This window comes from Symphalangus syndactylus, chromosome 19 (genome assembly GCF_028878055.3).
Source record: "Symphalangus syndactylus isolate Jambi chromosome 19, NHGRI_mSymSyn1-v2.1_pri, whole genome shotgun sequence".
Classification (NCBI taxonomy): Eukaryota; Metazoa; Chordata; class Mammalia; order Primates; family Hylobatidae; genus Symphalangus; species Symphalangus syndactylus.
In genome coordinates this window covers 73,749,307-73,771,523 of record NC_072434.2, presented here as the reverse complement: position 1 = coordinate 73,771,523, position 22,217 = coordinate 73,749,307, and the positions used below count along the sequence as shown (strand labels likewise).

The window sequence follows — 22,217 nt, the reverse complement described above, 5'->3', positions numbered from 1 at the left end:
ATGCAAACACACTACACACAAACACACACAGACATGCACACACACGCACACACACACACACACACCCCTTTCCACCCGTTGAGGGGTTGGGATATGAGAGAAAACGTGAACTTTTCATCTGCACTTCATTGTAACATGCTGTACAATTGTTCTGTAGGATTTTTTGATGCATGTCATTGAAATTGCTCTAATGTTCACTTGACAACAATAGTTTAATGCTATAAAAATATCCATATATGCATGTGATGGTTTGCAGCTTCTGAAATGTGGTCATCTGTTCCGGGTTAAAAGAATTCGAGGCAGCATTATTCCTGAAGGCCTTTTGTTATTAGTTTGCTTCTCAAAGTCATCTTCCAAATCCCGCTGTGCTAAGCATCACCCCAGCTCAGCCCAGCTATGAATTTCATTGCTGAGCTCTCAGCCCAGGTTGTCTGGCAGCATTTCTGATTGTAATCAGTTTTGTGCAGTGAGATCACCTTGCTGACCACAAGCGGTGGCTCCCAGCAGTGCAAAGATACGTGTGGGGCTGGCCTGCTTTTGTGACTGCAGCATTCACCCTTCAGGGGACAGACAGTGGCTCTTGCTGTCTCAATGCCACTGGAAGAACTCCAAAGGGCGCCTGGAGGATACCGGCTTGGACTTTCAGTTCTGTTTCTTATGAGTGTGTGACCTTGGACACGTTGTGCATCTCTCTGCCTCCTGGTTCTGTGACCTGGGCATACTTAACAGCTGCTTTTGAGGTCTTGTGAGGAATAAATGAGACATTTTATTGAAACAGCTACACTGATTTTACAATTCTCAATTCTGACCCATGAATGAAATAGACTTCATTTCATTATGACTGACATTGAAAAAATTAGAATAGATATTGGGTATAAAGTTTCTTTATGGGGTGATGAAAATGTTCTAAATTAGTTTGTGATAATAATTGTACAACTCTGGAAATGTACGAAAATCTACTGAGCTGCGTATACTTTAAATGGGTCAAATTTGTGGTATATAAATCATATATACGTATTTTTGAGACAGAGTCTTGCTCTGTCACCAGGCTGTAGTGCAGTGGCACGATCTCTGCTCACTGCAAACTCTGCCTCCTGGGTTCAAGCAATTCTCCTGCCTCAGCCTCCCAAGTAGCTGGGATTACAGGGGCCCGCCACCACGCCCAGCTAATTTTTGTATTTTTAGTAGAGATGGGGTTTCACCATGTAGGCCAGGATGATCTCGATCTCTTGACCTTGTGATCCGCCCACCTTGGCCTCCCAAAGTGCCAGGATTACAGGCATGAGCCACTGCGCCTGGCCTATAAATCATATCTTAATAAAGTTGGTTATACAATAAAATGCCCTTAAAAATCCATCAAGCTCTACACTTGGGATTCATGAACTTTAGTATATATGTTAGACTTCAATTAAAAAATTTGGCTGGGCATGGTGGCTCACACCTGTCATCCCAGCACTTTGGGAGGCCGAGAGGGCAGATCCCTTGAGGTCAGGAGTTGGGAGAGTAGCCTGGCCAATATGGTGATACCCTGTCTCTACTAAAAACACAAAAAATTAACCAGGCGTGGTGGTGCGTGCCTGTAATCCCAGCTACTTGAGAGGCTGACTGGGAGAACTGCTTGAACCCAGGAGGCAGAGATTGCAGTGAGCTGAGATTGTGCCACTGCACTCCAGCCTATGTGACAGAGTGAGACTTCATCTCAATTAAAAAAAAAATAGATATAGGCTGGATGTAGTGGTGCACACCTGCAACCCCAGCACTTTGGGAGGCTGATGTGGGAAGATCTTTTGAGGCCAGGAGTTTGAGACCAGCCTGGATAACATAGCAAGACTCTGTAGCTACAAAAAAAAAAAAAGATAAAAAATAAAAAAATTAATTGAGTGTAGTGGTGCATAGTGCACACATGTAGTCCTACCTACTTGGGAGGCTGAGACAGGAGGATTGCTTGAGCCCAGGAGTTTGAGTTTGCAGTGAGCTATGATCACACCATTGCACACCAGTCTGGGAGATGGAGCAAAAACCTGTCTCTAAAAAATGAAACAAAACAACAAAAAAAAGACGTAAGAAATAGAATAGAAAATAGCAGAGTGCCTCACATGTAGTAATAGTTAATATCATTTTCATGAACTATATGTGTAAATGTGTGTGTATGCATGTGTGTGTGTATGTGTGTAGGGGCTGCAATAAAAATGTGTTTCTTACAGAGGACTGTTGCTTTAAACATCCACTGGCCTAGCGCCTACCCAGTCAGACCAGACATTTAACAATGGTTATTTATACCCCTTCTCCTCTTCCTTTCCAGAAATGCAAATAAAGAGGAAGAACACACCCATGTTCACTAACTGACTTTGACTTCAGAGTGTTGGCCTGTTTTCTGACATAAGAGAGCAGAAACTCTGACTAGCTGGAGAAGCCCCGTTACCGCCCCCTTCTGTGTGTACATGTACACACAGAAAATTAAGGCTCTCTTTTTCTAGTTAAATAAACCCCACACTTGCCAAAGGAACAAATAGTTGGCCTATTCCCAAAGAAAATGTGCCTCTGGGCTTCTGGTTTTGGAGGTTTTGCAGTGTTTACTTTCCAGTGATTTCCACTTGACTCCTTCCCTCTTTCATTTGGTTGTAAATACCACAATTTAAACTAGCTACCTGCTGCTGTGGCCCTGGGTGGGAGGTCGTCTTGACAGATGTGGCAGGCTTCCCTGGCCCCTTCCTCCTCTAGGTGAGTGTGGGGTGGAGGAGGGTGGGCAGACCTGGCCATGAGCAGGAACATGGCTGTCGTGGGGGTGAGTGTGGGGCAGGGACAGCAGCAACTGCCACAAGCAGGACATGGACTTTGTGCTCAATCAAGGTAAATAGATGAAGTCATCCAGTGCCTGGTGACCTTTTGAAGATGACGCAGTATAAATAGCCTTGGGAAGACTATTTCATCAGGGTTGAAACACTTGTGTTTCTGTTGCTTTCTGATGATTATTTTCCTTTGGTTGTTTGCCCCTGTGACACATTTCAGTAACTACCAGATGGGCCTTGGGTGGATGTGTCCAGTGGGAAAACCAAGTTGGAAATGACCGGGCTGGCAGCTGCCTCCTCATTGAAATCTGGGAAATCAGGGAATCGAATCAGTTGAAGAATTCTTAGATTTTACTCTGGTTTTGTAAGTTCCGAGCTCAAATTCCCTTTCACATTGTAGATAGAATTAGACAACTACTAATTTGTGGCCATATTACAACTGATTAGGGTAGAGGGTTAGTCTCTGATTGTAACCAGCTACCTTGGGAAGGCCATGCCAACTCTTTTAGGTCACCTAGCTTTCATCAGTGGCCAAAGGGGAAGTTTCTACCAAGCAGATGGCATATGGTATGTAGCAGATGGTAGATGGTACATGGTAGATAGTGGATGGTAGATATTAGATGGCTGATAGTATATGGTAGATGGTGGATGGCAGATAGTAGGTGGTATATGCTGGATGGTACATGGTATATGGTGGATGGTGGATGGTGAATGGCATATGACAGATGGTAGATGAAGGATGGTGGATAGTAGATGAAAGATGGTTGATGATAGACAATAGATTGTAGATGGTAGATGGTGGGTGGTATATGATGGATTGTGGATGGTAGATGGCAGTGGTATGTGGTAGATGGTAGATGGTGCATGGTAAATGGTGGATGATGGTGGATGATACATGGATCATACATGGTATATGGTAAATGGTATATGGAATATGGTTGACGGTGTATGGTAAATGGTGGGTGTTGGTGGATGGTAGATGGTAGATGGTGGATGATAGGTGGTATATGGTGAATGGTATATGGAATATGGTAGATGGTGAATGGTAGATGGTAGATGGTAGATGGTAGATGGTATATGGTAGATGGTAGATGATATATGATGAATGGTATATGGAATATGGTGGATAATAGATAGTGGATGGTAGATGACAGATGGCACATGGTGGGTGGTGTATGATGGATGGTGGATGGTAGATGCGAGATGATATATGGTATATGATGAATGGTAGATAATGGATGGAAGATGGTATATGGCAGATGGCGGGTAGTATTTATGGTAGATAGTGAATGGTATATGGAATATGGTGAATGGTAGATGGTGGATGGTAGGTGGCTGATGATTGATAGCATAAGGTATATGATAATAGATACGGCCCAGACTTTAAAGTCTAGCTGCCCAGTGAGAATGCTTGTTCTGCTTCTCACTTGCGCCACAATCTTTGTGCCTTGGTTGCTACAGCTGCAAAATAATAGCACCTCACTTGTGGGATTTGTTTTGTTATGGCGAAATTTTTATAACACAAAATTTTCTATTTTCACACTAAGTGCACCGTTCGGTAGGATTAAGTACCTACACGTTATTGTACACCATCATCATCATCCATCCACAGAACTCTTCATCTTCCAAAACTGAAACTCTGTACCCATTAAATGGTAACACCTCATTTCCCACTCTCCCCAGCCCCTGACAACCACCATTCTACTTTGAATCTATGAATTTGACTACTCTAGGTACCTCATGTAAGTGGAATCTTACAGTATTTGTTATTTTGTGACTAGCTTATTTCACTTAACATGATGTGTTCAACACTCACCCAGGTTGTAGCATGTATCAGAATGTCCTTTTTAAAGGCTGAGTAATATTCCATTGTATGGACATAACAATTTTATTTATCCATTTATCTGCTGATGGACATGTGGTTGTTTCCCCTTTTGGCTGTTGTGAATAATGCTGCTATAAACATGAGTGTACAAGTAAGTGTTCAAGTCTCTGTTTTCAATTCCTTTGGATGTCTACCCAGGATATCCAAACTTGATGGGGTAATTCTATGTTTAATTTTTTAAAGAACTAACATACTGTTTTCTACAGTGACTGCACTATTTTATATTTTCACTAACAACACACAAGGGTTCCAGTTTTCTCCACACCTTTGTCAACACTTGTTATTGTCCGGGGCTTTAAACAATTTATTTATAATAGCCTCTGTGATTTTGGTTTTGAAGGCTAGATGACAGAATGTACAGAAAACACTTAGCCTGTGGTCCCAGCTACTCATGAGGCTGAGGTGGGAGGATCACTTGAGCCTGGGAGGCAGAGGTTGCAATGAGCTCAGATGGAGCCACTGCACTCCAGCCTGGGTAACAGAGTAAGACCCTGTCTCAAAAAAGTTAAAAAAAAGAAAGAAAGTAGAAAGAAAGAAAGAAAGAGAGAGAGAGAGAAGGAAGGAAGGAAGGAAGCAACTAATGAAAGAAAGAGAAAGAAAGAAAACACTTAACAAACATAGTGCCTGGCTCAGTAAATGATAGTTGACCTTACTGTTTCGGGTGCTGCTTCTCTTTCTGTAGAAGTAACTTAACTGCTAATCTTCATTATAGATTAACTTCTCCCTCTCCTCTCTCACACAAAGACTTTATGCTGTTACACTGTCTAAGACAGGATGCTATATGCTCTTTTAAATTGGAAAGGAAAACAAGCTATACAGAAAAGAAAACAAACTGTAACTAATTAAATTGTTGTAACTCATAAATTCAGCCTTGTATGGAAAATCTTATAGTCCTACTAAACTTTGTTTTGCCTATATAAGCAAGACAGCTTTTAACTTCAGAGAGCTCACCCCATTTCTGTGGGGTCTATTTCTGTTCTGTTCAGTTACCTGAATGGCCATTCTCAGCTTTGCGCTTGAATAAACTCTTTAAAACTGGATTCTGATCTCTTTGATTATTTCATGTCTTTATATATATATAACATATTATATATATATATACATATATATATCATATTATATATATACATATATATATAACATATTATATATACACATATATATATAACATATTATATATATACATATATATACACACACATATATATACATATATATACATATATATACATATATATACGTATATATATATACATATATATACGTATATATATACGTATATATATACATATATATATATACGTATATATATACATATATATATATACGTATATATATATATATATATTTGGAGAGCGGGGAAGCAAATTAGGCAAAATGTCAATAATTGGTGAGTGAAGGGGATACGGGAGTCCTTTGTACTATTCCTGAATCTCTTCTCTAAAGTTTAAAATTATCTCAATATAAAAAATGACAAAGGATATGAACTTCCTAGGACCATGTTTCTTGGGGTGTATTTCCCAGCTGTCTGTGTTAGAATTTCCCAGGAGTTTAAAACACAGATACAGGGGTTCCACTGTGGCAGTCTGCTCCAGGAGGTTTGGGGTGAAGCCTGAGGATCTGCATTTGCCACAAGCACCTCAGAGAATTCTGAGTCAGATGGTCGGTAGATGTGACCTCAGGAAGTGGCATCTGCACTGCCTCCTCCAGGCCGTGGACTGTTTGTACACAGTGTCGGTGGGTGGTAGGATGACAGTTGTTCCTGGCTGGTCTTGGTCATGTTTGTCGTGTGCAGACTCGATGCTGAGTCAACCCTGCTGAGGCAGGAACTAAGTCTGGTTTAGAATTAAGTCATCTACTTAGACCCAGTGACAGTCCCATGTTTGCTAAACTCCCCTGCTCTTCTCTGTGTCTCTTCGCTGACACAGCAGGCGTGGTGTCCTCAGAGAAGGTCTTGTAGTCATTCGATCTTCCCAGGAATCCAAAGTAATGTTACTGACACCAAGGGAGTGATCCAGAGGTGGTGGAGGTGATGATGGTGATGCTGTTGTTGCTGCTGACCTGGTATAACCATTCCTGAAAGATGTGTTTGGCAAGGAAAGACCCAGGAATCAGGGCATTCACATAAAGAGTACGAGGTAAAGGGAAAGATGGGAACGAGGTGGGAGAGAGAAGCAGGCAAGGTGTTTGAGGTTATTCTTCTGTTTGTTCACCCAGCATTTTATGAACGCCATGTGCGTGCCAGGCACTTTGCAGGGCATGGAGAATAAGATTAAGTACAAGAACAGATAGAGCCCCCCTTGTTTTATGGAGCTCGTCCCAGGTCTGGATCTCACAGTTGACCAGGAGAATGGGAAGCAGAGCCTTGACTTGTCCTAAAGCCTTCTTGAAGGGAAGAAGTGAATGGGAAATAGCATTTAGAAAGTTTGGCTCCAGATGGCGAGGTTGGGGAGGGAATTCCTGACTATCAGAGAACCTATTTTTCTGCAGATAAAAATCAGACTGTGGGTCCCAATAATAATAGTAATAATAGTACTACTAATAAAATAACTCAAAGCTTTTATCTCAAGGCCTCACGAGAGAAATAGTTGGAAATCCACTCTCAGGTCCCTCCCATCTCACCTTTGGAATCATCAGGTTTCCAGAACAGCTACAGCCTTCCTCTTTTTGTCCCCTGGTGGTCACTGTCTTTGGCTGGGTGGGGGACGCCTCTTTACTGTCACCTCCAGCCTACCTCTTCTGGCTCCATGCAGACAAAGTCTCAATTCTTCCTCCTCTCCTCTCCAGAAGGGACTGCATTTACTTCTTTCTTATTTGTTTATTTTTCTCTAACACTTACTTGTTGGGTAGATAATGTGCTTGCATAGTTGAAAAATCAGGCTGGGCGCGATGGCTCACGCCTGTAATCCCAGCACTTTGGGAGGCTGAGGCGGGCGGAACACCTGAGGTCTGGAGTTCTAGACCAGCCTGGCAAATATGGTGAAACCCCATCTCTACTAAAAGTACAAAAATTAGCCAGGCATGATGGCTCATGCCTGTAGTCCCACCTACTCGGGAGGCTGAGGCAGAAGAATCACTTGAACCTGGGAGGCGGAGGCTGCAGTGAGCCGAGATCGTGCCACTGCACTCTAGCCTGGGCGAAAGAGTGAGACTCCGTCACCCCCTCCAAAAAAAAAAAAAAAAAGAAAAGAAAAATCAATGTTATCCAAGAGGACCCGAGGAATAGTGCACCTGCCATTCCTGCCTCCCAGTCATGACTCCTCCCAGAGGCAACCAATATTTCTCGTTTCTTCTGTATCTTTCCAGAGATAGTCTCCATTAAGGCATATATTTTTCTTCATTTTTTAAAAAACGATTCTAGTGTATTTTAGATACTGTTTTGTACTTTGCTTCTTTCATCAATTTAAAAATATCTCTTGGAGATCATTCCCTATCATGAGGGATCTTGTCCTTCTGTGACTGCATGGTATCCATGGTGTATATACAGCTATAATTTAGTTAATTGATTAATGGTCATTTAGGTCATTTACAAACTTTTCCCTTTGTAATGTACATACGAGTATAACTGCAGGTTACATTCCTAGAGGTATGCAGAGGTATACATATCCTAGAGGTTTCCAAATTCCTACTGGTTGCAGGAGGATATGAGCTTTGGTCATTTTTTTTTTTTTTTTTTTTTTTTTTTTTTGAGACAGAGTCTCACTCTGTCACCCAGGCCGGAGTGTAGTGGCACTATCTCAGCTCACTGTAACCTCTGCTTCCTGGGTTCAAGTGGTTCTCCTGCCTCCGCCTCCTGAGTAGCTGAGATTACAGGGACCCATCATCACTCCCAGCCAATTTTTGTATATTTAGTAGAGATGGGGTTTCACCATGTTGGTCAGGCTGGTCTCGAACTCCTGACCTCAGGTGATCCACCTGCCTCGGCCCCCCAAAGTGCCGAGATTACAGGGGAAGCTTGGTAGTTTTGATGAATATTGCCAGATTGTCCACCATGGAGGTACTAACTGACATGTCCATCAACAATCTATATGTTCATATTTTACAAACACTTGCCACCATAATAATCATTTTTTTATGTTTGCAATCTTGCAGGTAAAAAAAGAGGTGTCCCATTGAAATGTTAACTTTCATTCCTCTTATTACAAGTGGATTTCAACATCCTTTCTTATGTTTAAAATCTATTTTCATTTTTTTTTGAAGGAAATGTTTTTCCCCCATATCCATTCCTATTTGTCCTATTGGGTTCTAGTTTTTGTTTTTGTTTTCTTTTTGTTTACTTTACTTTTTATATATTAGGCCAAATTAGCTCTCTGTTAATGACGTGAATTGCAAATGTATTTTCTAGTTTGTCATTTGTCTTTTAGATTTACCTATGTTGGTTTGCCCTACAAACTTAAAAAAAAAATGTATGTAGTTGATTGGATCAGTCTTTTTTTTGTGGCTTCTGTTGTGTTTTGCACTTAGTTTTTTTTATACCAAGATTATTTAAAAAATATCCCATCAAGTCTTCTAACACTTTTGATTTAATTTTTTATATTGAAAATTTAAATCCGTGTTAAATTTATCCTGGTGTAGGATGTGAGGTGTGAATTCAACTTCATTTTTCCCCCCAGATGGTTATCCAATTGTTCTAACACCACCTTTTATGCACTGATTTGAAGTGCTACCCTTTTCATGTACTAAATTATCTCTTATGCTTGTGTTTATTTATGGGCTTTTTATTCTGTCCCATTTATCTGCCTGTGTGTTTCTCGTGAATACCATTTCAATGATTAGTTGCATAATGTCAATGTTTGTCCGGGATGACCTATTGTTACTTTTCTTTTTCAGAAATTTCCTGACTACCTTGCTTGTTTATTTCTACATATGATTTTTAGTATCAGCTTATCTAGTTAAAAAATCTCATTATTTTATAGGGATAGTTTATTTATGGGCTATTAACTTATGGAGTAAGTTAGGGAGAAATGACATTTATGGTGTTTTCCGCTTAGGATTTTTTTTTATGTGTCCAGTAGTAACTTTATTTATTTATTTATTTATTTATTTAGAGACAGAGTCTCTGTCTGTCACCCGGACTGGAGTGCAATGGCACAATCTTGGCTCACTACCACCTCCACCTCCCAGGTTCAAGCGATTCTTCTGCCTCAGCCTCCCAAGTAGCTGGGATTACAGGCACCCACCATCGTGCCAGGCTAATTTTTGTATTTTTAGTAGAGATGGGGTTTCACCATGTTGGCCAGGCTGGTCCTGAACTCCTGACCTCAGGTGATCCACCTGCCTCGGTCTCTCAAAGTGCTGGGATTACAGGCGTGAGCCACCGCACGTGGCCCCAATAGTAACATTTTAAAGTTTTTATTTCATATAGATCTTAATAGTTTCTTGTTGAGTTTATTTCTAAGTAGTTTTTCTTTCCTGTTTTAAATTGTGAATTACTCTTTCATCTATCTTCTAACTGGTTGTGATTTGTATTTATTGAAGGATATTGAATTAATTATTTCTCCCTATTAATTTTAAAAGCAATCACCTTACTGAATTTCTTATTTGTGAAATAAGCACACTGAGTGAGCATTTGAATCATTAGAAATTAATTTTTTTCTCTTTTAATATTTATTCATACAGTAAATTCTTTATACTGGTCAGTTTGAGTTTTCTTGTGCAGTAACTAATGTTGAGTACTTTTTATTTTGGCAGAACTTATTAACCAATTTGTCATGGATGTCTCTCTGGTTGTATGATGTGTTAGGAGTTTTATGTTATTTTCGTCAATGCCATTATTTTGTGTCAAATCAGCACAAAATTTAAATATTTTTCCAGTGAATTCAGTGGTGCATTCTTTTTTGACCAGTTGAATTATAAAATAACACAAGAGCCTAATCAGTATAGTCCACTACTTCTCCTAGAGATCTATTTCTTCCTATTTAATGAATTACTGCATTTCGTATAGTGTGAAATTTCTTTTAGTTACAATTTCCTTCTTGATAAGAAAATAATTCTCATCGATTTCTTTGCTTCTAATTGTCGCTTTTGTTTCATATTCCATTAATTTCATATATGGGTTTTTCTCTTAGTTTTTTTTTTTTTAAACAAGCTTAAAGATGAGCAAAGAAAATCCCTTTTATATATGTCCAAATCGGGAATATGTAATTATGTTCCAAAACATCTTTCAATTACAGTCATAATGGTATATTTAAGATATAACAAGATTTTGAATGAACATTTTGCCTTTTGTTTGTGTTCAGGTTTCTCTTTTCTGTCTTTGAAAATACATCTTAGAGACATTAAAAAATGTTGTTTAGTCATGTTGCAGGACTTGAATAGTGCATTTTAGGACTCTGTTGAGAGCTAGGGACTCATTCCATTTGAGTTTGGTGGTTTGCGGTCACTGCTGTGCACAGTCAGTTGCTGCTCGCTGTCCTGGTCTGGGGTGCCTCCCAAGAATGTCTTATTGCCCATCCCTACTGCTGACCACAGGGGCGCCGAAACTGGTCCTGTGGCCACTGCTCCAATGCTACTAGGCAAGATGGGAAGTGTGAGGAAGTTAAAGTCAAAATAAGAGAGAGTAGTCTTCACTGGTTGCAGTTAAAATCTATAATTTTTGCAAATTTTCAATAACACGGGAACACATAAACACATCAATGGGCCCTTCACAGGCCTCTGAAGGAAGGATGACATGGGTGAAGGGCTGAGGCACGGGCCTCTCTAGCTCTAGAAACTGCCTCTGTGGATTGTACCTGCATGGGCCTCACGGCTTCTTTAGTTTCTCTTAGAGAATCAAAGGTCCTTTGTTGACTTGTAATCATAAAACTCCATCTCAATTAGGTCATCAGAATGTCCAGGTCCACGTAATAAGAAAGCTTCTAACTTGATTCAAAGTTACACCGGCTGGGGCCTTCTGCAATCCAGAACCTGGGATGAAATTCTAAGCTAGCTGTTCTAAGGTTATTAGTATTATTATTTTTTGAGATGGAGTCTTGCTCTGTCACCCAGCCTGAAGTGCAGTGGCATGATCTTGGCTCACTGCAACCTCTGCCTCCTGGGTTCAAGGGATTCTCCTGCCTCACCCTTCTGAGTAGCTGGAATTACAGGTGTGTGCCACCACACCGCCTAATTTTTTTATATTTTTGGGAGAGACAGGTTTTCACCATGTTGGCCAGGCTGGTCTTGAACTCCTGACCTCAAGTGATCTGCCCTCCTTGGCCTCCCAAAGTGCTGGGATTACAGGCATGAGCCACCGCACCCGGACTTTAAGAAAAAAATTTATTTTAAATTTATTTGATATGTATAGTAAATTTCATTTAATCAATTTTAATCAATTCTCTTATTTATTTTCAGGTAAACAACCAAATTGCCTGAAAATACAGTTGGCCCTTGAACAACATGAGTCTGAACTGCATAAGTCCACTATACTTGGATTTCCTTCTGCCTCTGCCACCCCTGAGACAGCAAGACCAACTCCTCCTCTTCTACTTCCTCCTCAGCCTACTCAACTTGAAGACCATGAGGATGAAGATCTTGATGATGATCCACTTCCGCTTAATGAATAGTAAACATATTTTCTCTTCCTTATGATTTTGTTAATATTTTTCTGGTCTCTTGCTTACTATATTGTAAGAATACAGTATCTAATACATATAACATACAAAATATGTGTTAATTGACTGTTTATGCTATTGCTAAGGCTTCTGGTCAACAGTGGGCTGTTAAAAGTTAAGTTTTGAGGGAGTCAGAAGTTATACTCAGATTTTCACCTGCACTGGGCTGGGTCCCTCTAACCCCCACACTGTTCAGATTTCCACTGTAACGGTGATTTTGTGTATCCTTTGTTGCTTTTATAGATCTCATTTCTTTATCTTGTCTAATTGTTTTGACTAATGTGCAGAAAGAAAAGCGTTAACACAGGTGACCTGAAATTGCTCTCTTTAGAAAGGCCTCCTGGCAAGGTTGGCCCTTGGCTGGTGTCTGGAAACTTAGATTTTGGGAGGGGTCCCACCATTAACTGACTGATAAGAGTGACTCGCTGTTCCTAAATTGCACAAACAGTACGGTTGGTGCTGAGCATCTCTTTTCTTCTGGGATTCTGGAATTTGGGTATTTGCCAGGCGAAAGTGCTGTGTCACCAAACCCCAGTAAAAACTCTGAGTTCTGAGTCTTTTTTTTTTTGAGATGGGACCTTGTTCTGTTGCCCATGCTGGAGTGTGGTAGCCAGTCTCGTCTCATTGCAGCCTTGATCTCCCAGGCTCAAAGGATCTTCCCTGCTCAGCCTCCCAAGTAGCTAGACTAGAGTTGTATGCCGCCACCCTTGGCTAATTTTTGTATTTTTTGTAGAGACGGGAGATGGGATTTTGCCATGTTGCCCAGGCTGATCTTGAACTCCTGGGCTCAAATGATCCTCCTGCCTTAGCCTCCCAAAGTGCTGGGATTACTGGTGTGAGCCACCCTGGCAGCAGGGTACTGAGTCTTTAATGGGCTTCCCCGGTGGGCAGCATCTTGAATGTGTTGTCACAACTCCTTGTTGGGGGAATGACTCCCCTGGATGAGGACCCTTGGAACCTTGTGCCTGATTCCCTCTTAAGCCTCCCCCTGACCTCTTCCTTTTGCTGATTGTGCTTGCTACCCTTTTGCTGTAATAAATCTCATTCGTGAGCACAGCTGTCTACTGGGTCTTGTGAGTTCTCCTAGTGAATTCATCTAACTCGAGGGTGGTCTGCCCCTGACAAAACAAGACACTCTATTTGTGCAGGAGCCACATTGACATGGTGAGAAATGCCCTCGTCCTGCCCATATTACAATGATTAGCTCACAGATGGTACTCTGTGAAGGTACTACTTGCCTGCTGTTCCGCTGAAGCATGTTTCAGAGCCATCACCTCATCTGGGGTGCCTGTTAAAATGCAAAGCTTGTCTCCCACTCCCGAAGCTTCTGATTGAGGAGCTCTGAAGAACCAGGGCCTGTATGCCCACCACAGGGGTCTAGACTCAATGGTCACCAAACTCTGTGGTCCCCAGTCACAGGCCAGGCAGTCGCCTTTATCTTTTCTTGGAGGCTTGTCCCAAAGGGTTTCTCCTCCTATCCTTTTTCTCAGCTTCCCTCCTGTAGCCCATACGTGGCAAAGTCCACCAGGATGGAGGCGTGGGGGCAACGACAATTCCCTGTGACATCCACTTAAAAATCATTCCTCTCCACAGATTCCTGCCTTCATATCTTCAGCTCATTAAACTGTCCTGTCACTGTAGACATAGGCTACATTCAGGACTGAGAGGCAGTCTCAATTCCCTGATGGGACCCAGGAGCCACTCATCAGCAGCTCCACCTCAGACTACTCACTTTCTTCTTCCTCTGAGGTGGGCCAGACTCTAAAACATCCAAACGTGCAGTGCTGGTTGATGCTGCCTAAGACCTAACCTGGGACCCCATCTATACCTGGCTAAGGAGATTCTATTTAATTCAGGGATTATGAAAAGTGGAAAGTTCACATGGAAAGTCCTTTCCAAGATGAAAGCCATCTTCAATGATGATTAATCGTGGTATTGCAATGTGGTGGGGAAGATCTTTGACATCAAGGGAAACCAGTGAGAAACTGGTAGAAGTATCTGAATGTCAAGTAATGAGACAGGACTAATTGGGGCCTTGGTTGGGGCCTTGGCAGAGAACACATTTGATGACTTTCTTAAACCATGGGATCAGTTTCTCATTGTCAGAACCAATAGATTCCTTCTTTCCTCCTTGCCCACAGCTCACTGCAGGCCACAGCCAGAATCAAGCTTCCCCAAAGGGTACTCTCATCACACTATATCACTACCCTAGCCATAGGCTTCCACTGTCATCAAAACCAGGCTCACCAGCTAGTTTCCAGATCTCTCTATAATTAGGCAATGCTAACCTGTCTATAATTCCTCGATACTATAGTTAAATGTCTTAGTATAGTGCCCAGCATATAGCACATGAATACATGCAGATATGTGTGTGAGTGTATATACATCAATCCCCTTTAATATAGTTATTGCTCCAGAAAGCCCTGGCATAGGTTTGGGCCATTGTGAAGCTGATGTGGGGTTCAAGGCTCTTTTTAAGTCAAGTTCCGAGTGTTTCTGGTAGCTTTGGGGCTGTCCTCAAGATGTCCAAGGAGAAAGTATGAGCCGGCCGCAGCTAATCTGCAGAGTAGTTGGATGAGCGCCTACGTAGCTTATGTGGAAATGTGCTAATTCACCTCCACTAAAGCCTGTCCTTTACAGCCATTCCAGACTCACCAAAAGAGGAGACTTAGGCACTTCTGCATTTGGCAATCAGCAGAGTGAATTTAAATATATGTATTTAAATTATATATTTAATTTATATATATTCAGGTTATACCTGCAAGACATCGTCAGATATCAGGTTGAATCAGAATATTGCATGCAGTTACAGAGCTGGCAACAATAGCATATTTTTAAAATAGTGCTTCCATTTATAGAAGTAATTTGTGTTTATTATAAACATTAATAGTCAAAAGTTATTAAGCGGCTGGGTGCAGTGGCTCACACCTGTAATCCCAGCACTTTGGGAGGCCGAAGTGGGAAGATTGCTTGGGCTCAGGAGTTCAAGAGCAGCCGGGGCAACATAGTGAGACTTCATCTTTACTGAAAAAAAATAAAATTAACTGGGCATGGTGACATGCACCTGTGGTCTTAGCTACTTGGGAAGCTGAGGTAGGAGAATCACTTGAGCCCCTGAGGTCGAGGCTGCAGTAAGCCATGATCACGCCGCTGCACTCCAGCCTGAGTGACAAAGCGAGACCCTGTCTCAAAAAAAAAAAAAGTTTTAAAATTAAGTAAGAATTTCTCCTGATCCTACTCTTCAGAATTGTCTATTTTTTAAATGCTTTCTTGGGAATGCTTTCAAATACTTTGTATGCATATATATGCATATACTTCCTTTTTTCTTTGCACAAATGAAATAATCTCATATATGTAATTGCTTTTTTCCACTTATCCACATGCATCATACATTTTCCCTGTTGGCATGTGGAGATAGCTCACATTATTATTATTATTATTATTATTTTTTGAGACGGAGTCTCGCTCTGTCACCCAGGCTGGAGTGCAGTGGCCCGATCTTGGCTCACTGCAAGCTCCGCCTCCTGGGTTCACGCCATTCTCCTGCCTCAGCCTCCCGAGTAGCTGGGACTATAGGCGCCTGCCACCCCCCGCCGCTATTTTTAAAATATTTTTTTAGTAGAGACGGGGTTTCACCGTGTCAGCCAGGATGGTCTCGATCTCCTGACCTCGTGATCTGCCTGCCTTGGCCTCCCAAAGTGCTGGGATTACAGGCCTGAGACACTGTCCCCGGCCATCTCACATTGTTTTTAATGGGGCATTGTTTTTGTTGTATTTTACTAAATGGATGTTTCAGCATTTATTTTAGGAGTCTCCTCTTTTCAGACTTTTTGTTTTTTTTTTTCAGTTCTTTTGCTGTTACAGACAATACTTCAATCAATATTTTTATGCAAAATGTCATTTTACACTTTTGAAAATTTATCTGTAGGAGAATTTCCTGGAAATATAATTGCTAGTTCAAAAATATGCACTTTTGTAATTTTCATAGATATTAACAAGCTTCTCTTTAAAGACATTTTGCTAATTTATACTCTCACTTACAGCATTTGAGAGAATAGCACCATCCTTGGCTACAAGCTGGGGAGGATACATCTGTCTATCTTTACTCTCACATAGTAGAATGGAGTAGTGAAAAGAACACTAAGATAGGAGTCAAGAAATTCATGTAGAGCCCATTTGGTGTAGTACGAAGAACAGAGAGTTGCGGAGACCTAAATACTTCAAATGTATGTATGTATGTATGTACGTATGTATGTATGTATTGAGATGGAGTCTTGCTCAGTCACCCAGGCTGGAGTGCAGTGGCCTGATCTTGGCTCATTGCAACCTCTGCCTCCTGGGTTCAAGTGATTCTCCTACCTCAGCCTCCTGAGTAGCTGGGATTATAGGTGCCCACCACTGTGCCTGGCTAATTTTTGTATTTGCAGTAGAGATGGAGTTTTGCCATGTTGGCCAGGCTGGACTGGAACTCCTGGTCTCAAGTGATCCACTTGCCTTGGCCTCCCTAAGTGCTGGAATTACAGGTATGAGCCACCACACCCAGTCCCAAGACTTCAATTTTAATTGTGACTCCACTATCCACTAATATGGTGAAGACGGGGCAGTTTACTTAATCACCCCGAGCTTCAGTTTTCTCAACTATACAAATGGGGATAATGCTCCCCTACAGTGCTACAAAGGTTTAATGAGATAATGTATATAAAGGGCAGACTGTTAAGTGTTTGCCAATTCTCATTTCAGTTTACCTTTCCTAGCCTACATTTCCCAGCCTCCCTTGCAGTAAGGTGAGACCATGTGACTGGGCTCTGGCCAACTGGATGTGGGCAGAGAATCCACAGGGTTGAACCCATTCCCAGGCTCCATCTCTTCATCTGGAGCAACAGGGACCATGTGTTGAGAGGGTGGAGGACAGAGGAACCCAGGCTGTGCCCTGTGTGGAGGAGCTCTTCTCTGCACTCTGCCTACATTGGACTTGGATTATACTTGATCAAAAAGTATGTATGTATGTATGTATGTATGTATGTATGTATGTATGTATTTATTTTTTGAGACAGAGTCTTGCTCTGTCACCCAGGCTGGAGTGCAATGGCACTATCTCAGCTCACTGCAACCTCTGCCTCCTGGGTTCAAGTGATTCTCCTGCCTTAGCCTCCCAAGTAGCTGGGATTACAGGTGCCCATCATCACACCAAGCTAATTATTGTATTTTTAGTAGAGATGGGGTTTCACCATGTTGACCAGGCTGGTCTTGCACTCCTGACCTCAGGTGATCTGCCCACTTTGGCTGCCCAAAGTGCTGGGATTACAGGCATGAGCCACCATGCCCGACCCAAGAAGTAGACTCTTGTGTTAAGCCATTGAGGTTCCAGAGCTGGTGGTCAGTGCACTATAGCCAAACCCACCTTCACTGGTACAAGGGCTTCATCAGCATTGCAGGCGTTCTGCAAGCATATTGCTCTTTCTAGGATCTAAACTGGATCTGTGGCTATGTAGTGAGCTCGGGGAAGTTCCTTTGTGAAGGCCTCTGAGTCCTCATCAATTAAATGGGAATGCTGAGCTTGCTAAACCAATCCAGACGTCCTTCCCAGCTCTCATACCTGATGGCTTAGAATCACTGGAGAGCAGGGTCAAGTCTAAGTCCTTGGCGCCTTGGGCATGGTGAGACAAAGTAGCAAGCGTAAGAAGCCATGTTTGCTCGTTTCTGCTTGCCAGCAGAATTTCTCAAAGCCCCTGGCTCTGTGACGAGGTTCAGTTCTCTGGAAAGATTCTTTAAAGACAAAACAGGACAGAACACACAGTCCCCCAACCCTCTTGCCTGAATCACTACATTCCTTAAGAGATAAATGACCCTAGTCCTTGCCTTTTCCTCCACACAAGATAAGGAGTGACGAGGCTAGTGGTTATGCTTCTGTAATTTGTAACCAGATGTACTTTTACACCCAGACTTTGATGTGATTTTGCTTCAGTGTAACTTCTGAGCAAATATGATGCAATTTTGCATGTACTGAACCCTCAGCACCTGTATATAAGCAGTGGGCTGAAACACTGTACCAGAGCAGTCTGATGGGCCAGTCTGACAGGCCTTGGTCTGTTGTTCTCAGCAATACCTCTAAATATAATAAAACTAACTTCAATTCTTTAAAAGCTTGACTTTTTTGTTTCATCGACAGCATAAATGCCTATAAACCTCACCAGCAAGGCAGCATGGTGTGGGGTTATAAGCATGGATGTCAGAGTCAGTTTCTGTAGTTTCATATCCTACCCACCCACTCCTTCCCTGATAGAAGTTGTGTGAACTTAGGCAAGTGACTCAACCTCTCGTTGCCTTATTTTTCCATTTTTTTTTTTTTGAGATGGAGTCTTGCTGTGTTGCCCAGGCTGGAGTGCAGTGGTGCGATCTTGGCTCACTGCAAGCTTTGCCTCTCGGGTTCATGCAGTTCTGCCTCAGCCTTCCGAGTAGCTGGGACTACAGGCACCTGCCACCACACTCGGCGAATTTTTTTGTATTTTTAGTAGAGATGGGGTTTCACCTTGTTAGCCAGGATGGTCTCGATCTCCTGACCTTGTGATCTGCCCGCCTTGGTCTCCGAAAGTGCTGGGATTACAGGCGTGAGCCACTGAGCTTGGCCTCACTTTTCCATTTTTTTTGTAGTTTTCCTCAGATAGATCTTGCACATATTTTGTTAGATTTGCACCTAAGTGTTACATTTTGGAGGGTGATAATTGCCGGGAAGTTTTTCACATGGCCTCAGACTGACCCGGTTCTTCCCCCTTTCTTGTTTGGAGTTCTTAATGCTGGGAGTTCTCATGCTGGGAGTACAACATGCCAAGATAAGGAGGAGCTGATTGGAACAGTCAGGCTTCGTTCCTGTTCCCCCTAAGAGCAGGATGTCATTCAGTGCTTTAGCCTAGCATGTTGTGTTCCCCTGGGGGGGATAAAACCCAAGGTAGGCTGCTTTCTAGGGTTCCTTGGCTGTGGTGCAAGTGGGGTCACGTGCAGTCGAGTCTTCATCTACCCTAGGCAGCTTTTCTGAGCTTTGGGGGACTGGCTTGTCATGAATCCTAGGCTTCTGTTGTCCCTTACTGCCTATCTGTGAGTAACAGACCTGTTTTGTGTAACTTGCATGCATGAGTGTTCTGTCTCACTGGACTTGGGCAAATAATCATTGTGCAGTAAACTTGCTTCATGGTACTATAAACAATATTATGTTTTTAATATCAAATTCCACTTGTTCATTGCGGAGTCATAGGAAAGCAATGACTTTTGTATATTAATCTTGTATCTTGCAACCTTGCTATAGTTGGTTTTTAGTTTCAGGTTTTTGTTGTTTCTGTTCTTTCAGATTTTCTACACAATCACGTCATCTGCAAGCAAAACCAGTTTTATTTCTTCCTTCTTATTCTTATACCTTTTATTTCCTTTTCTTTTCTTATTGCATTAACTAGGACTTCCAGTATGATATTGAACAGGAGTGGTGACAGGAGATCCATTATTTTTTAAATGAAGACAATGATGGACTCTGCCTAATAAGACTCTTTTGAGGCTCAAGGAACTAGAACATGTAAAGTGCTTAGATGAGACCTGGAACTTAGTAAGTGTTAGGTAAATGTTTGTTAAATAAATAAATTACTTAGAACTCCCTGTGTCTAGATAATTCCTAGATTTGGTGACTTCACTATGTCCAACTTCAGGCAGGGTGCTCCAGTCAGGTAAGAGAGCTGAGGACAAGGGAGTTAGGTCTGATAAGCTATCCTGGCCAACTGGTTCCTTGGCAGACCTATGCACCACAAGGAGGGGAAATGACTCAGACTCGTTATAGAAACTCTCTTTGTTGTTTCCAATTAGAGGTGAGAATGGAAGCCAGAGCTCCTTTCTTCACTTAATTTTCTTTTCCTTTTATTTTTTAGAGATGGGGTCTTGCTCTGTTGCCCAGGCTGGAGTGCAGTGGCACAATTATAGCTCACTGCAGCCTCAAACTCCTGACGTCAAGCAATCTTCCCACCTCGGCATCCTGGAGTTTGTCTTTTGGCCACAATCAAGAGACTTGGAAAGTGGTTGAAGAGTCTTGCTCATTTAAGGAAAACTCTTTAGGAAGGACTTGTAGATGACATAGTAGAATCTTTAGATGGTTGGGGTTCATCCTTAATTTGCATTGTCACTGGGCAACCATCAGCATTGCATTGACACAGGGCAAGTGTGTGCCACCTCTGCTGCTGGGGAATTGAGAGTGTAATAAATTAGAATTATTATGTGTAGAACCATATAGAATTCAGCAAAATACCTTTACAAGAGTGTCATTCACAGTCCAGTACGCTGAAGATGGCAGTGATTTCCTGTGGTTTTAGTAGGGGTCTGACCAGGAATTAATTGCTGCAGCATCTCCATGGGAAAAACATCATGACCTAGATCCTTGGCACCTCCAATGCCTGCTGGCTGGATCCGACAGTCCATGATGAAGTTCCTTCCAGAGGCTGAAGTGGAGCCAACATTGAGAACAGAATTGAATTATCCTGGTCAAGGAGAGGACAAGATCAATGTTTGATATTCATGCTCTGATAGATGGGAGGGAAAGGCTGTTCTTCTGTGGCACCCAGCATGCAACATTCTGCCCTGGGAAAAGCTGTAACGTGGTGATCTTGCACTGCGTGTTGTTGTTCTCTGCAGCAGAAACTAATGTCCGCCTGGAGGGAGGAGCAGGGCCACAGCTGAGTGCCTGAGGAGACTTGCTACTCACTTAGCCAGTCTACGTTGGAAGTTCACCTGGTGGGCTGCAGAGCTCCTGTCCACATGCGCTTAGTGATGTGCATCTTGCCTCTCTCTCTCTCTCTTTCTCTCGCTCTCACTCTTTTAGAGAGAGTCTTGCTCCATCACCCAGGCTGGAGTTTAGTGGTACAATCATAGCTCTCTGTCATCTTGAACTCCTGGACTCAAGTGATTCTCCTGCCTCAGCCTCCTGAGTAGCTGACACTATAGGCACATGCCACCAGGCCTGGCCAATTTTCTAGATTTTTTGTAGAGATGAGAGTCTTGCTATGTTGCCCAGGCTGGTCTCGAACTCCTGGCCTCACGCAATTCTCCTGCCTTGGACTACATGTTCTCTTAAATTCAGGTTAACAGACCAGCTGAGGGTCAGTATACCTCCTATGCAGCATTGAGTACGTGATTGATGCTCAGCGAAGGGGTGAAGGTTGGTTGTTTGAAATGATAAACCCTGGCTGTTCCTGGCAATGGTTCCAGTGAGAGCTGCTCAGGGTCCAGAGAGCATGGGGGCAGATGCCCTGTAAGAAATCTGCACTGCTGCCAGGCCTGCCCTGTGAGAGCCTCTCATGCCCCATCCCTTGGTGCAGGAAGCATCTCACTGGCTTCCTTCTTCAACTCATCAAGGTGGAGGGCCTGGTGGGCACTTATGTCAACCACAGAGTGCTGAGGAGGGCTGTCCACCTACCTTTTGAGTTATGGAATTCAGGGCCAGGCTCGAGACTTGGTGAAGGGTCTGAGAATATTGGGCACTGCAGGAGTGTGCCAGGAGTGGAGGCTCAGGGTTGGGGGTTGAGGTGAGTGAAGACCTTGGGGAAATTCAGCCAAAGACGATAAGGAGGAGGGAAGGGGACGCTTGGTTCGGACCATCTAAAGGGCTCTCTCCTGCTGCTGATGCAGAGGCCAGGGGACGCACCAGCAACTGCAGCTCACCCAGCTGGCCCTCTGGTTGGTGCATGGCCGCTACTCACATGTCAGCGACAGTGCTGGAAGTGTGGAAGGGGAGCTGTTTGCAAGTCATGCTTTACCCATAATTGCTGCAAAGTAGGAGAGCCCTGAGTGGCTCTCCATCCAGTCCCAGCCTGGCTTGGAAATGGGATTTGTGCTCCCCAGGGAGGCTGGTTGATACAGCGTCAAGGAGCAACCGTCGCTCCATATCTGGATTTGAGGTAATGTAGCAGAAAAGAAGCCAGA

At 42.7% G+C, this 22,217-nt stretch overlaps 1 protein-coding gene across 1 annotated transcript in view; it reads left to right on the top strand.

The window, feature by feature from the left end:
• The window catches only part of LOC129458288 (uncharacterized), a 171,401-nt gene that overhangs the window by 31,658 nt on the left and 117,526 nt on the right, over positions 1-22,217 (top strand). The window contains exon 3 of the mRNA XM_055233994.2: positions 12,007-12,217. Coding sequence (XP_055089969.2) covers positions 12,007-12,217 — 211 coding nt within the window. The remainder of the gene's footprint in view (positions 1-12,006; positions 12,218-22,217) is intronic.